At 39.7% G+C, this 16,024-nt stretch overlaps 5 protein-coding genes across 5 annotated transcripts; 2 read left to right on the forward strand and 3 right to left on the reverse strand.

Moving 5' to 3' along the window:
• Positions 1 to 3,682: 3,682 nt before the first annotated feature.
• LOC113673586 (uncharacterized) lies at positions 3,683 to 5,144 on the forward strand. Its single transcript, XM_089206885.1, has one exon. It carries the CDS (start codon positions 3,812 to 3,814, stop codon positions 4,568 to 4,570), a length of 759 nt encoding a protein of 252 aa, XP_089063011.1. The 5' UTR covers positions 3,683 to 3,811; the 3' UTR covers positions 4,571 to 5,144.
• On the reverse strand, positions 4,948 to 7,400 carry LOC149044904 (uncharacterized). The gene has a single exon (XM_089206871.1). It carries the CDS (start codon positions 6,571 to 6,573, stop codon positions 5,761 to 5,763), a length of 813 nt encoding a protein of 270 aa, XP_089062997.1. The 5' UTR covers positions 6,574 to 7,400; the 3' UTR covers positions 4,948 to 5,760.
• Positions 7,401 to 7,901: 501 nt separating this feature from the next.
• LOC149044905 (uncharacterized) lies at positions 7,902 to 9,393 on the reverse strand. Its single transcript, XM_089206876.1, has one exon. The coding sequence runs from the start codon at positions 8,772 to 8,774 to the stop codon at positions 7,992 to 7,994; it is 783 nt and encodes a 260-aa protein (XP_089063002.1). The 5' UTR covers positions 8,775 to 9,393; the 3' UTR covers positions 7,902 to 7,991.
• A 17-nt stretch (positions 9,394 to 9,410) lies between these two features.
• On the forward strand, positions 9,411 to 15,594 carry LOC149044906 (uncharacterized). Its single transcript, XM_089206837.1, has one exon. It carries the CDS (start codon positions 9,871 to 9,873, stop codon positions 13,831 to 13,833), a length of 3,963 nt encoding a protein of 1,320 aa, XP_089062963.1. The 5' UTR covers positions 9,411 to 9,870; the 3' UTR covers positions 13,834 to 15,594.
• Positions 14,097 to 15,783, reverse strand: LOC113673711 (uncharacterized). Its single transcript, XM_027190142.2, has one exon. The coding sequence runs from the start codon at positions 15,582 to 15,584 to the stop codon at positions 14,802 to 14,804; it is 783 nt and encodes a 260-aa protein (XP_027045943.2). The 5' UTR covers positions 15,585 to 15,783; the 3' UTR covers positions 14,097 to 14,801.
• Between the last annotated feature and the right edge of the window lie 241 nt (positions 15,784 to 16,024).

Here is a 16,024-nt window from a genome sequence, read left to right on the forward strand (position 1 = left end):
CCGATGGGGGCCATCGACTTGATAGCTAGCTTCTGTTTCAAACAGAAACAATTGGCAATCAAATGTGAAATTAAAACCAATCATGACTTGGTCACTCGCATTTCCCGCGCTTTAAGGAGATTGCCTGTTCCTAGTTTGAGTTCTCATTGGTTAATAATCATGGTAAGCTTTTGTTCTGATTAGTAGTTGTGATTACTTTGGTTTTTTTTTAGTTCTCAATTGTTGATAATATCAATTCATCACATGAAAACGATGGAAATAGAACTTTTTAGTGCGGCCTTCTTTGTATCACAGTCCGGTTACTCAAAATTTTATGACAACCTTGAGAAGGCATTAGTTGGCCGCGGGTTAGTACGAATTTATCAGACTATACGAAGGCTTCAAATTCTATTAAGAACGATTCTGGCCACTTTGTTAAAAGCCAAATGCAATGACTGCCTTGTTGAAAACAAAATTTATAAAGAAGCGGGCAAGGAATGTTCCACAATAGCGCAAATGATCATGAAAGATGATCGAGGAAAAGCGATTGCGTGACCCTCGATTAGTTGTTAGATGAAATGTTATCGCGTATCAGACGTAAAAACACTTTAAAATTCAAAATGCAGTCTGTAGTTTGCACCCAGTCTGCATTTTGTGCTGACCGATTTTCGTACCTAATCCGAAATGTCCGCTGTTTATTCGTTATTACGCGCCATATGTACTATAATTCGATTGGAAATTAGTAAATAGATACTTATCTTCGCGAGTGTTTAAGATGGTGGTCATCAAGGAGTGATATGGGCGAAAATTTAAGTATAGAAATAACAGGACAGATGAAATGACACGTTTGATCGATTGAGGTATGTCTTTCAACTTTGCCCCAATTTTTCCGGAGTCAAAAAAAAATTTTGGAACTGTTCTTCAATCTATTTTCTTTCGATTCAACTGTTAATTATCATGATGCAAACTGCAGGAAAACAAGTGCATGGAGTGGTCTTGATTTACCTCTTAATCAGTCGCCAACCGCCATGTTGTGTTTTCTACGATGCTTTTAATCTCTGTTTTTATCATTCGAACATTTTTTGTCTAATTGACGATTTCTTATCACTGGACTATACTTAGTTTGTAAGGAAACCTTTTAAAATCAATGATGGTTCCTTATGTTATTCAGAGAAGATAGGGAAATTTTTTTTTTTACCAATTCAAGTACGCAAGTAGTTTTTTTTATAGACATGAAATGTAAATAAACTAAATTGGGTTTCAAGAAACAAAAATATAATTTGGTTTTAGTGGTACATACTGTAGCATATCCTCTTCATGGCTATTCCTTCATCTATCAAAGTCCAGATTTAATCGCAATTTAGAAAAAGCAGACAACAAATGTGTTGAATTGTTTAAGTATCGTTTCATGAAAATTAATGAGATGCAGGTGTTAGGTTTCCAACAAATTCAATTCCATGTTGTGTCAAGGAACTATCAATTCATCTGCCTTGCATATGACTTACTGAAAGCATAAATAAATATATCTTATGTTATTTTTTTAAATGGTCTTTTGGACTTTTTGTATTGTATTTTATTGTTTTGTTTCAATAAATCCCTGATATCTCTTTACAGATATTTCACTGTGCTTCAAATTAGTGTGTCAATTTAATTCAGTGTGTCAGTGAACTTAAGCAGGATATGCACGCTGAGCAGGAACTTTTATTCTGAAAGATCATGATCATGAAGTTTATGTTCAATCACTGAACATTTCCTTCTGCATATCTGGGTCATCATTTCCATTATTGTTGTTGACTTACATGAAACTGTGTAACTGCTCCGACCATGGCATCGGGTGTTAACATTTTGCTTCATTTCACCGCAGGTTATGGGTCTAAGATTTAGTTCTAGCTGCAAAAGCACAAAAAAAATTTTTTCCCCACTTTTACTGTATTTGTTTATTTGAAAATAATGAATCTTCTTGAATGGCCTTGATTGAGGTAGTTTTATGTGATTATTCTTATGTTCTGATGATTAGATGATTTTCAACTTTGCAAAAAGTGTTATGAAACAAATTGTTCTTACTTTTCTCCATGCTATAATTTACCAATGGAAGTTTTCTTTCATGTTTTGAATGAAATATAGGTTATTTAATTTTGCCCTTCATTGAGATTCTTTCATCCAGCGAAGTCTTGCTCGAAGTCTTTGTTCTATAAATTGTCTTGCACTAGGGCTAGGACATTTTGTAGCTTTAGAAAGTTTTCATTCTCTGTTGGTGTTCCTTGATGAACCCCTTGAATTTGAGTATTATTGTTTATTGTTGGAGACATATGTTTCTTCTCTCTGCTGTAATAGATTCAAAAGCTGAGTCACCATTCTGTTTGTACATTTCCTCTTGACTTGCATAATTAACGCTTTCATAATCCACCTTAAGGCTTGGCATTCCATTGCAGCGAGGAACATCACGGAGAGGCGGAGAGATGCCTTTCATTGACCAAATCAGAAATGAAAGAGGAAGGAGTGGATGCGGCCATAGCAGTATAGATTTCCCAACTTCTTACTTGCTTCGAGAAGCTTTCAACAACCCTTTCATTTACACAGTGGAAAAAAGAAGAAGAAAATATTATGTTTTTCAAATCTAATAACGGTCCGAAATTTTACCCTTCCATTTGTACAATTTTAGCTACAATCACAATTTTCAGTCGAAAAACAGTCGGTTTAGTACACCCAGTGTGGTTCAGCCTTAGGAAGCCAAGTTTAATATATTATTGTTGCCTCAGTAAGATGTCACATGAACGTGAATCTGAGCAGCGATTGGTTACTGTTTTGGTTTGGTTTGGGTCATGCGAATCTGATAACGATCCCGGACTGTTTAATAAAATAAAGCTTCCTCATAAAAGATGCGATTAAGATATAAAAGGTGCTATTTGTGAACAAATCGCACCAATGGGAGCCAGTCAGATTTCAAGGAACACCAGTGATTTATTACATCCAAAATAGATGTAATAAAAACTAATGTCTTGTCTTTCCCCCCCCCTTTTTTGAATCATTTTAAAGTATGATTTTTTTTCGGTTTTGAGGTCCTCTAGCAGGGCGCTAAAGTTGATTCACAAAATTAAAGCCGCCGATTCTTTTCTTCGAAATTGCATAAATATTTTCTGCGCGGTAACGTAGAACGGTTAATCATACATGTCTAATGTCGTTATAGAAATCAGTTTGGTGTCGATTACATAAAAAGATAGAGGAACGGCGACTTAAGGTTGTACCAAAAATCGTGGCTATCGCCATTTAAGTCACAGCTTATTGTTATTAGCCGCTTTATTTTTCATGTTCTACTGTAGGTTGGGTGCCTTTTAGTCCGTTATCTAATCCGTGCATGCTTTTCTTTGTCAACTAACACTGTTGGTTGAGTAGTAGTAACGTCAAATAAGAAAGTAGAAGAAACAACCGTCTGTATTGGCGGGCAAACTCATTTCTGCTTTACTTTAAGAAACATGGGGTTGTATTGATCTAAGCGGCTTGAAATGTATGTTTGGGAGCAATGATACATCGATGCATAATATACATGCAAATGGCCTTGTTAGTTGAGTAATTTTGTTACCGGTATTTGCCGTGACAGAAACGGAAGGATTTTTGATAATGGGGTCATAAGGTCAATAGGCTTTCTAGGAAAACTTGAAATCCGTTGGTCTTTGATAACTTTTTTTTTCCGAGAAACGCAGGAAGTTGGTTCAAATGACACGTCGTTAGAATGATTATAAATTTGAATTCCTCATTCCGGGGTGAACGGAGTTTCTCAGTGCATAAGCAGTCCTTTTAAGTCTACAACAACAACAGCAAATTGAGTTTCAAAATGACTCATTCGCTGTTGGCTTGGGTTGCACGTACTGCCTTCTTCATCGTGATGATCCTTCAGTATATCTCCTTCGCTTCGTATCCAGCACGCTACGAAAATCAAAATGGCTGGTATGCTTTACTTCTTCTCTACATCCCATCCTTGATTCTCTGGTTTCTCGTCGTGTGCAATGAAAAGCTCATCACCTGGGTATTTTCCGTTTGGGGTCTGTACGTATGGCTTGCTTTAGTGCCCATAATTGGAATAATATTTGGGCGAATCGAAGAAAAAATCGAGAAGGATTTGTTCTTCGGACCAGATGTCTTGACCATGACCCTTTGCCTAACACCGCTCCTTTTGATGCTGTTGCTTAACACATTTGAAATAGAAAGTAAAGGCAGAGAGCTCGTATTAAAGCTGGCCTTCCAAATAACATTAGATCTCTTCGACGGAATTGAAATGCTGCAAGTTATTCTGGAGGAAAGTGAAGTTAGCATTCCCAGGAGCTTTGAGAACGCTATCATTGCCTTCGTCTGCATAAGTTTTATGCTTTCGCATTTTCAATTGGAGGAGAACAGGTTTTTGGACACGTCTATTTACAAGTACTTAGCCGTCATTCGTATCACCCTTCAGATTTTACTAGGTAATTGTGTGTTTTTAGGCCTTCGTTTGGCTCTGTTCTTTAAGTTCAAGAGAAATGCGTCAATTTTCATCGCCAAGAATGGCATTTTGATCATTCATGGGATTTTGGAGATCTTTCAGTGTTGTAAGGATTAGTTAGGAAGTCTAGGAAACAAGAAGGACTAACTGTCCAATTAAAGCACGATCGCATATTCGACAACTTTAAGCTCCTTTGCAAAGTAGTGAATTTTTGTAGTTTGTTTATCCTTTAGCCGTTCGGCGGACTCGGATTGCAAATTAATTTTTTGTTTTAACACAATAGCGTGGGTGTGCCTGATTTGCGGTTTAGTATGTCACCTAACGTAAACAAAAGAGGGGAAAGGGAGGGGAGAATGGTGACGTTGGCACCCTCTGTTAAGTATGTTTACATGAAACAATGCTCAGAAAGCCTGACCATGCTTGGGTTGCTTAAAATACTTCAAACATCTAGTGAAGGGTTGAATACATCACAGGAGGCTCAAACTCACATCTCGAGAAAAAGCCAATGATTAATTCATGAAAGCGTCACGCGTTGTGTGACTTGGTGATAAGTTACAAGAGGAACCGTTGAAAATTTAAACACGTTATAAGGAGTTGTACGAGGAACGAAATATGGTCGATTTACAACGATAAATATTTCGAAATAGAAAACATTTTACGCGTAAAATCATTAAAACTTACTCACATCCTGTGTGTCCGTTGTAGTTTCTGGTGATTTCTGCCGTTATAAGCTTGCTTTACTATGAATATTATAGTTTTACATGTTTTCTTTTGATATAGAATAATGATATTGTCCATCAACTGATACAAGACTTCAAGTTCTCCTTAGAAGGTTTAACCTCACAGAACTTCTTGGAATAAATGTAAATTTATTCACAAGTTTATAATTCACTGTCCTATTCGTGACTGATACATGATGAATATAGTTCCATTATTCACGAGGAGAAAAATAATTGAGGCAAAGTCATCTAGGTACACCTGATACAAAAATTAGCTTCCAGGTCTGCGCAATTCACACGCCCTAGAATTCAAAATTCTTTCTATCACATGTATACGACTAGATACAACACAATAAACCGATCTCTATAAGATATATTTCAGACACATGAAAAAAGTAATTGTAAGCTTTATGTACAGTTTGCAGAACCGAAAACATAAAACTATAGAGGAAACAAAAAATAGTCTACTTCTATCAGGTTACAGGAGACCTCTTAAACTGGGAATGTCTCTTGCAAAATGTAATACAAAATAGAAGTGGATTTTGAGATCTTAAGATGAAATCGACGAGCTACAAAAATATACCTTTTCTAAACTACTTGGTCTTCTTGTTCAACCCGACGTAAACGGAGAAGATTACGAATTTCCAAAATGGAAAGTACTATTGCTATGCCATTCTTGGCAATGAAGATGGACTCGTCTTTGCCAAACATAAAGAACACCACCGCACGAATAACCAAGAATGGTAGATTAACGAAAACTATTTGAACAATACTGCGGTATAATGCGGTACGAAAGCGAATTTTTGGCCCATCTTTAGTGAGTTTGTTTTCTGCCATTTGCCAGGGAGATACCAACATGCTGAGGCAAGCCAACACGATCATTGCTGTACTGAATGCTTTGGGTATTCCAAAGTCGTGCTCTCTTTCTTCTAACACGATATCTATCATCTCGATTCCATCGAACAGATCGACGGCCATGGGAAAACACAACTTAGAAACAATCTCTCTTTCTTCCTCATTTTCGTCTGAATCATTGGGATCGCCTGTGTTTAGCAACAGTAGTAGCAGAAGTGGTGTAATGCACAGAAACACCTTCAGTGCATTTGGTCCTAAAAGCTCGTTCTTGTCAATTCTATCTCCGACTTTTCCAAATACCATTGTGATGTTTACAACCAAAGCCACAATATACAGACCCCAAATTCGAAAGAGACAGCTAAGGTACAGCGCCTTGGAAAGTAGAAGAAGAATCCAGACAAAAATTGCTGGGCCAAAGGAAATGGCTGTGAGATACCACTTGGAACTGTCTTCATACTTCGCGAGATAAGCAGATAGAATAAAGCACTGTGTATTTATCAGACCGAAGAAAGCGAATCTCCCGAACCATGTTAAAAACGAAGCCATAGTTATATATGAAAGCTTTCTAAAACTGGAAGAAGCAAATTGTGCTGACTAATGCAATAGGAATTGATACCGTATATTTGTATGAAATATTTGGCAGCGAATGATGTAACGCCACAACGATCTTGAACAAATAAATGATGGTAAAGGGAATTACCCGAATATTCCAGAAGCTCACATGCTCAGAAATTGCATACGTAATTTGTCGCTGCTGGAGACTTGATATTCTTATGTAGTTTCTCTAATCTTTTTTTTTTTTACTCACTATTAAAAAAAAACTCTCAAGATTTTGAACTAACAATGTTTTAGCAAGAAAAATTAACTCGCTGAAAATCTGAACCTGTCAAAATAACCATTTCCGAGAAACCTTGCAAGGTGATGTATGGAGTTTCTAAGAAAAATGTCGCATAACAATGATTAGGGGATTCCCCGAACACCACTCATTTCAACAGATTGCGTCATGACAATGAAGCCATCTTTAATTACTTCAAATTCGTTCTTCTTAGAGTATTTATATAAATTTCATTTGCAATTTTCTCTTTTATTCTCTTGAACTTCATTTTTTAATATTTTCTCTCAATGTAACATTTCCCACAAATTTGTCAAAGCTGCACCAGGCTTACTTTCTGAGGAATTTGTTTGCTAATAGGTCAGTTTCAAGGGATTCCCCGAAAAGCTGTCTGATAATTAGAAGTGTAAGTGCCCCTAAGGCACGGGTTTATCCCTTGTTTTGATTTAGTAATCGTTTAATTAATAATCTGTAAAAGTCACACTAGGTGCCTCGTCACGCGTTCCGTAAGTGGTATCGCATTTCCAAACAGAACGGATCTATTGTGCAATTCAATAATTCGATCGATTTCGCAAGCACTCGTGGTTTAATAGAAAGAAATTGTCTGTCGTTTTTATCGAAGGAAGGAAAGGTCTTTTTTGTGTCAACTCTCGCCAGATCCGGCAACAATCTTCACGGTCAAATACGACATTTAATAAAGGAGGCGTTTAATAGAAAGAAATTGGGGCGATATTTGTTGTGTCGATCAGTGAGATTCGTACGGTCCAGCTAGCGGCGATCAAGCGTCGCTATAAGAAGGATCTAAGTGAAAGATAACAAAACGTGCGACATTGTGAAAATAGTTTCCAACGACTTCTCTCAAATCGATCTTGAAATTTTTGAGGGGTTACTTTGCTTAGTGAATGACGTTCAGTTACCATAATGTGATCAATTTGGTCTGACTGTCAGGATTGTAACTGTTTTGGTCGACAGGTCATGAGAGTCTAACAACAACCCCGAAGCTTTTCTGCGTAATTATTGTTATTAACTGTAAGAACAAGGCTTCAGAGTTTAAAAATACCAACTTGTTACATCTCCAAAAACAGAAAAAACGATGTTTAGAGCGGCGAAATAAATATTACTTTTCACAGAATTAGCTGTTTCGGATCCAGTAGATCTGCATCACGGAGAGAAAGATGGCGATCAGATTCTTTGTGATGAAGATGGACTCATTATCATCTTTGTTGTACTTGACAATAACAACAAGTCGCATTACCATGAAAGGCAAATTCACGAAAATAATCTGCAAAACATTTGCGAGAATCGCCACTGCATTGCGAAGAGAGACGGTTCCGTTTTTTAGTTCATTCTCCGCAATTTGCAGCAAAGTCAACAGAAAGCTTACGCACGCCGCTGCTATCATCGCATATCCAAACTCTTTTGGGATTCCGTGACTGTTCTCTCTCTCATCGAGCACAATATCCAACATCTCGACGCTATCGACAAGATCTATTGTTATCACTACTGACAGCGTCCACGCCAGGGTTTTGTAGTCTTCGTGTTTGCCCAAATCGCTCGCTGTATTCACCAGAATGAGAAAGGCAACAGGCGTGATGCACAGGATCACTTTCAAACAGGTCGGGCTGAGGAAATTGTTCTTGTCGAGTACGTCTCCGCACAACGCAAAAATGATGGCGATGTAAGGGATCAAACTGCAAATAATATAGAGACCCCACGTGCGGAAAACTTTACGGAGTTTTCCACCAGTAGCCAGACAAATCCCATAGTAAATCAAGGAAGGAAAAAATAACAGTACCAAGGATATCAGACGTTTATCATCCCTGTAACAGACAGGAAAAGCTGTCAGGAACCCCATTTGGACGCACAGAAGAAGAACGGCTAGAAAACGACCGACCAAAACCAATCCGCAATCCATGCTTCGCTTTTCTCTTTAAAAGGGTGCTGTTCTCGCCGAAGGCTATAAGTTTAAAAGCTTTCTTAAACTGAAAGAAGCAAATTGTGCTGACTACTGCAATAGAAACTGATACCGTATATTTGTATGGAAATTTAGTAGCCAATGTGGTAACGCCACAGCGATCTTGATCAAATGATGCGAAAGGGAATTACCCGAATATTCCAGAAGCATTGCATACGTAATTTGGTCGCTGCTGAAGACTTCTTATGTACCTTCTTTAATACGCGGATCTGTTTCTTTTTTTCTTTCTTTCTTTTTTTTTTTTTATATCTCAATTAAAAAAAGGTCTAAAGATTTTACACTAACGAGGTCTAAGCAAGAAAAATTAATTCGCTAAAAATCTGAACCTATCAAGATAACCATCTCAGAGAAACCTTGCCAGGTGACATATGGATTTTTTTATGTAAAATGTTGCACAACAATGGTTAGGGGATTCCCCGAACGCCACTCATTTCTATGGATTGCGTCATGACGATGAAGCCATCTTTGATTACTTCAAGTTCGTTCTTCTTAGAGTATTTATATAAATTTCATTTGCAGTTTTTTCTTTTATTCTCTTGAACTTCATTTTCTAATATTTTCTTTCACTGTTACATATCCTGATTTGCATTTCTCAAGCCGTTTGTCATTTTTTTTGTGAATATTTAATTATCTTAGTGCAACGCGGCAAAAATAGATCAGGTGACTAATTATTTAAAAACCTAGAAGTTCGTTACGCAACTTACATTTCAAAAGTGTCACCACAGATCGCACTTCGAAGCTTACTAGCCGCATATGGAACACAAATTGTGAGTATAATATTTTTCCCGTCGCTTCAACCGAAATCGACATGTGTAATAACCTTCTTTGTCATATTAATTTAATTTTTCAGTTGACTATATTACTACAAGTGCAAATAAATTCCATGTACGGTCATGTACGCAAAAATCAGTTAGTGGTGAAATCTTCAACGTAAAGTAGCCCTTCAATCACAGGAGCGAATCAGTCAAAATTTGTTGCAGAAGATTACGCCGAGTTACTAACTACCGCCAAGCTTCGCATTTAAATTCCGCTCACAATGCCGCCGAAGGTAGACGTGAAAACTCTCGCGGGAAAACTGGACAATGCCGTCAAACTCTTGTACGAATTAATGGAAGAATTCGAAACAATTTTCTCCGTAAAACCGGAACTAAAAACACTTGAAGCAGCATTCAGTTTAGTAGAAACCAAGTACAGGCTGGTCAAGAAACAGCAGGAAACAATTCTGGACAGACTGGTCGACGAAGGCACTGGCCCAGAAGACGAACTCGTGTTAGCAACAAAGAAAGCTGGAGACAAAACCAAAGCTGATTTCCTTCAAATCACTTTAAAGTTTGCTGCATATCAAAAGGAACAAAACTCCTCAGAAAATTCTAACAATGCGACAACTCTGGAAGCGCTAACATTATCAATGTCGTCCATGACGTCGGCGGTGCAGAAAATGGCCGATAACATCGGATCAAAACCGTCAAACTCAAGTTTACAACGATTACCTGTACCAGTATGGGACGGAACTCGCAGAACCTATGCCACGTGGAAAAAGGAGTTCAGCCATTGGATGAAGAAATACGGTCAGGATAAAGATGAACAATTGCAACGTTTTCGAAATGCAATGCCAGAAGGATCGTTCTGGACCGACCAAGTAAAAACTTGTAAAACCATTGACAGCGCGTGGATCATTTTGGATACAGAGTTCGCAGACAGACGAAAACTAATGGACGAACTGCACACCGAGATTAATAATCTTAAAGCAGTCAAACGAGATTCTAAGTCCCTAACGCATTTCGCTACGACAATAGCCTGTTATGTAAGTGACATGGAAGATAATATTGGGTGTCCTGTGCTGGAGTCAGTTGAAGCGCCGTTCCTCATGTCCCAGCTTCTGTCCAAACTCGATCCAAGTGACAATTCAGATTTTGGTAGAGAAATGAAAAGAGAAGGAAAAGAAGAAACCGTGAGCAATCTAATCACCTGGTTACGTCAAGAAGCGAGTATTCGTTCCCGAGGGAAAGCGAACACCAACACAGTGGAAAGAAACGAAATTCGCCGAGACAAAAGTCCCAAAAAGACAGAAAATAACGCCGCTAACAGCGAGGATTCTGACGATGAAACATGTCCTCTTGGCTGTAAGACCAAACATCACCTGGCTGCATGTCCTAAGTTTCAGATTCTAACAGTCAATCAAAGGTGGGAGGTTGTAAAGCAACATTGGCGATGTCGCAAGTGTCTGAGAGCGCATCACACAAACGATTGCAAGAAACCAGACGGCTCAACCTGCGACAAATGCAGAAAAAACCATCACCGGTGCCTACATAATGAGAAGACTGGAGAAACTAACACAAGTTTGAATCCCAAAGCACCACCGTTTCAAAGTCAGTTCCAAGGGCCCACACCTACATCGAATGGTAACATCCAGGGGAATGCTGTGTACCAGAAAAGCAAGTTGAAACCTGTTACTGGACTTTGCCCTGTGCAAAAAGTTAAAGTCATGGACAAAAATGGAAACTTTGTCGAAGTTCTCTCCATGTTGGACTCCGGGTCTAACACAAGCCTACTCTCCAAAAGTGCAGCTGGTCGACTTGGCTTAAATAGAGCAGCAACACGTCTCACTATGAATCAGGCGGGTGGAAAGAAGAAAAGCGAACCTTCTGAGATAATCGATATCACGGTTGCCTCGCCCTCTGACGAAGATATTACGAAGACCCTTCAAGTGTATACCGTAACTAGACCTTGCAGTAGTGCCAAAACAATTTCTAAGGAGTCAGTGAGACAATACAGCCATTTGAAGAACGTTTCCGATAAAATACATCTCTCGGGTGGTGCCATAGATCTCCTTATTGGCACAGACTTCGTAGAGGCCTTCATTGATATTCACACAGTGTCCGGAGAACCTGGAGAGCCCATCGGGAAAAGAAACTGTTTTGGATGGTACGTTCTGGGACAGTTCGAGTCAAGCGGCTCCACTCTATCTGAAATTCAGTCAATAGAAGTAGGGACAGTGAGTGTCGAGGAAGATATCAAGAAACTTCTGTACCAAGACCTCCTTGGAGTCAAACCAACCAAACTCTGTACTTGCACTGAAAACGTGTTACGTGAGAGCAAGTTCGTGAAGTCCCTCGCAGCTTCAACTACCTTGGTCGACGGGAGAATACAAGTGAAGATGCCCTGGAAAGAAGGAGGGCCTCCAAAACGAAGCAACTACGACATCGCTCTGAAGAGGATGCTCTCCGCTGAAAGGGGGTTTATGAAAAAGGGTTGCTTCGAGGTCGTAAAAGAGGAAGTGCAAAAGTTGTTAGACCAGAACTTTATCACAATGATTCCACCTGAACAAATTGCTCATGATAAACCCGAATGGTACCTCCCATTGCAAGCAGTGTTTACGCCAGAAAGAACCACAAAAGTTCGACTAGTCTTTGATTCATCTTCAAAAGGTCATGATGGATTGTCCCTAAACGATTACCTTGAGAAAGGACCTAACTTCATCAATAGTCTTCTGGATGTACTGGCAGCATGGCGATGGGACAAAGTGGCGTTCACTGGTGACGTTCGTAAAATGTTCAACCAAATCCTGGTACATCCTGAGGATCAGGTGTACCACAGGTTTCTTTGGAGGAGCAACACACGTGACAAACCAACTGTTTACCAGTGGCTAAGACTGAACTTTGGTGATAAACCGGCCCCTGACGTCGCAACTAACGCTATCAACACGCTAGCCAAGCTTTCGAACGCAGAATTCCCGGAAGCCGCAGGAGAACTCCGACAGCATGTGTACGTGGATGACATCGGTGGCTCCAGAGAAACAGTAACCAAGGCAAAGCAGATTATCAGCCACATCGACGCTGTCCTCGCGAAAGGCAACTTCCAGATCAAAACTTGGCATTCCAATGAGGCAGAAATCGACCAATCCAACGGTGAACGGTTCACGGATCTTCTCGGCCTAAGCTGGGATAAACAGCTAGACACGTTCACCTTCAAAAAGAATGACCTCGGAGAACTGGATGTCCTGACAAAGAGGCGCTGTTTAGGTCTTGTTGGTCAGTTATGGGACCCCATCGGTCTTGTGCTGCCCGTCGCAATCAAGTTCAGAATTGACCTGCAAGGATTATGGAGTTCAGGTTACAGCTGGGACGACATCCTTCCCGAGAGTATTCAGCAAACATGGTTAGAGAATGTCCAGTCCATAAATGATCTCCTGTCATTTCAGTTTGACCGCAAGCTAAAACCAAAGAACGCAGTGGGCGTGCCTCAAATTCACGGATTCTCCGATGGTGGTGAGCAGGCTTATGGTGCGGTCATCTTCCTACGGTGGAAACTTGCTGGCGGAGACTATCGTAGTGTTCCAGTCACGATAAAGGCTTTCGTCGCACCTCTGAAGAAGAAGAGCATCCCGAGAGTAGAACTGTTGGGCTGTTTAGCACTTGCACGCATGTACGTTACATGTGTAAAAGCATTGGAGTTCGCAAAAGCCCAGGACTGGGAAAGATTCTTCTGGATCGATTCATCAACCGTTTTGTCCTGGATCAGAACGCCACCACGGGAATTCAGGCCTTTCGTATCTGCCAGAGTGGCTGAAATTCAAGAGACGATTGGGGCAGACCAAATACGCTACATCAAGTCTAACAACAACCCCGCAGATGCTCTAACGAGAGGAATCCATCTTAATCATCTCATGAAGTGGTCAGAGGGACCATCCTTCCTAGAGTTGCCAGAAGAAAAGTGGCCCAGCGCTCAAGACCACACCCGAGTTAACACTCATGTGGACGACCTCGACGCTTTAAGAGAGAAGAAAACGTTTCGGAAAGAGAAGAAAGCCGGTAAACATCACAGTGCCGCCGCGGAAGTATGTCCTGAACTAGATCAACCTGGATCTGAAGAAAATCCTATCCTTTTACACTTGCTGAAAACGTGTTCTACGTACTCCAAGATACGGAGAACTCTAGCCTACGAAATAAATTTGTCAAAGCTGCACCAGGCTTATTTTTCGGAGGAATTTGTTTGCTGATGGTCAGTTTCAGGGGATTCCCCGAAAAGCTGTCTGATAATTAGAAGGATCTAGGTGAAAGATAACAAAACGTGTGACATGAAAATAATTTCCAACGACTTTTCTTAAATCTTAGAAATCTTTTTTTTTTATTTGGGGGGATGGGAGTGTTTTGCCTCATGAATAACGTTCAGCTTGCATAATATGATCAATTTGGTCTGACAATTAGGATTGAAAACTGTTTTGATCGACAGATCTTGAGAGTCTGATAACAGCACCGAAGCTTTTTCAACGCAATTGTGTTTATTTACAATTAGAGCAAATACTAACTCGTTACACCTCCAAAAACAGAAAGTACAATTTTTGAGCGGCAAAATAAATAACACTTCGCAAAGAGAAATCTTCTCACAAACACAAATGTTGCAGTAACATAAACAGGCCCCAAACTGATGAATGAGACCATCTTGCCTCGTCAGCACTATTTTGTACAATATTTCTGTTTTAATTGTGTGTAAGGCGCAGTCGCCAGCAGCTAAATCGGTGTGTCATTTCTTAATTTTATTTACAATATTTCATTTCGTTCTGTTTCATTACCGCCTTTGAACATTGAACATTAAAGTAACTATCGTGCAAAGATCATGAACGAGGTAGGCAATGCTTACAATTTCTAAAAAACCATTTGTTTTCGTTTTCCTTCAGAAAAAAAACTGATTGCTTGCTAAAATTCGACTTTGTCAAAAGAGTTGGACCCATAGCTGATGATGAATTGAATGAACTGCAAGATATCTTGTTTTAATAATGAGGTGTCATCATCCTTTCAGTTTCGGAATATATTAAATTTTTGGCTACGAGTCTCTATTATCTATCAGTGAAAATTAACAAGTGGCCGTCGATAATCGTCGAAATACATCTTCTTTAAAAAGTCTCAGTTTCCTCTCCTTAATATCAGATTAAATACGTCTCAGTTCATATTATTTCACATTCTCAAATTAGCTCTTTCGGATCCAGTAGATCTGCATCGCGGAGAGAAAGATGAAGATCACATTCTTCGTGATGAAGAGGGACTCGTTCTCATCTTTGTTGTACCCTATAAGCACCACCAGTCGCATCACCATGAACGCCAAATTCACGAAAATGATTTGCAAAACATTTGCGAGGATTGCCACTCCTTTGCGAGACGAAACGGTCCCCTTATTGAGTTTATTCTGCGCGATTTGCAGCAAAGTCAACAGAAAGCTCACGCACGCCGCTGTCACAATCGCATATCCCAACTCTTTTGGGATTCCGTGACTATTCTCTCTCTCCTCGAGCACAATATCCAACATCTCGACGCTATCGACAAGATCTATTGTTATCACTACTGACAGCGTCCACGCCAGGGTTTTGTAGTCTTCGTGTTCACCCAAATCGCTCGCTGTATTCACCAGAATGAGAAAGGCAACAGGCGTGATGCACAGGATCACTTTCAAACAGGTCGGGCTGAGGAAATTGTCCTTGTCGAGTGCGTCTCCACACAACGCAAAAATGATGGCGATGTAAGGGATCAAACCGCAAACAATGTAGAGATCCCAGGTACGGAACACTGTACGGAGTTTTGCAGCAGTAGCCAGACAAAACACATAGTAAATCAAGGCGGGAAAAAATAACAATAGCAAAGGCATTAGACGAAAATCATCCTCATACCAGACAGGAAAGGCTGTCAGAAACCCACACTGGACGAACAGAAGAAGAAAGGCCAGAAAACGACCGACCAAAACAAATCTGCAATCCATACTTCGCTTTTCTCTTTAAATTAAAAGGTTGTGTCTTTGTCGAAGGCTATATAGTTTGAAATCTGCTGTGTAATCGTTTTGGATTCGGAAATTGCGTTATCTAAAAAACATCTGCAAGGGAAACATCCCTAGTAGTAATTAACTTCTTTTTGTCATAAAATCCTTGGGGTGAGGGTTACGGTTAGGCACAACAAATTACTTGCTACAAACATTTTCCTCTTTTTTTTTCTACGGGTGAAGAGGGTGCAAAAAAACAGAAAGAAAAAGAACAGTCAGCAGTGTTAGGTCTAAATGATAAAGGTAAATAAGCCACAGCTTGTATTTTTTGCGGGCAATTTCGTTTGTGAAGGGGATTTCCCGAACACATTTGTTTGATTGCGCTATCACTGAAAATGAGATTCATGAATATTCCTTTTAAAATTGGTAAAATTCCCAGTTTC

Source organism: Pocillopora damicornis, chromosome 5, assembly GCF_964200805.1.
Source record: "Pocillopora damicornis chromosome 5, jaPocDami1.2, whole genome shotgun sequence".
NCBI lineage: Eukaryota > Metazoa > Cnidaria > Anthozoa > Scleractinia > Pocilloporidae > Pocillopora > Pocillopora damicornis.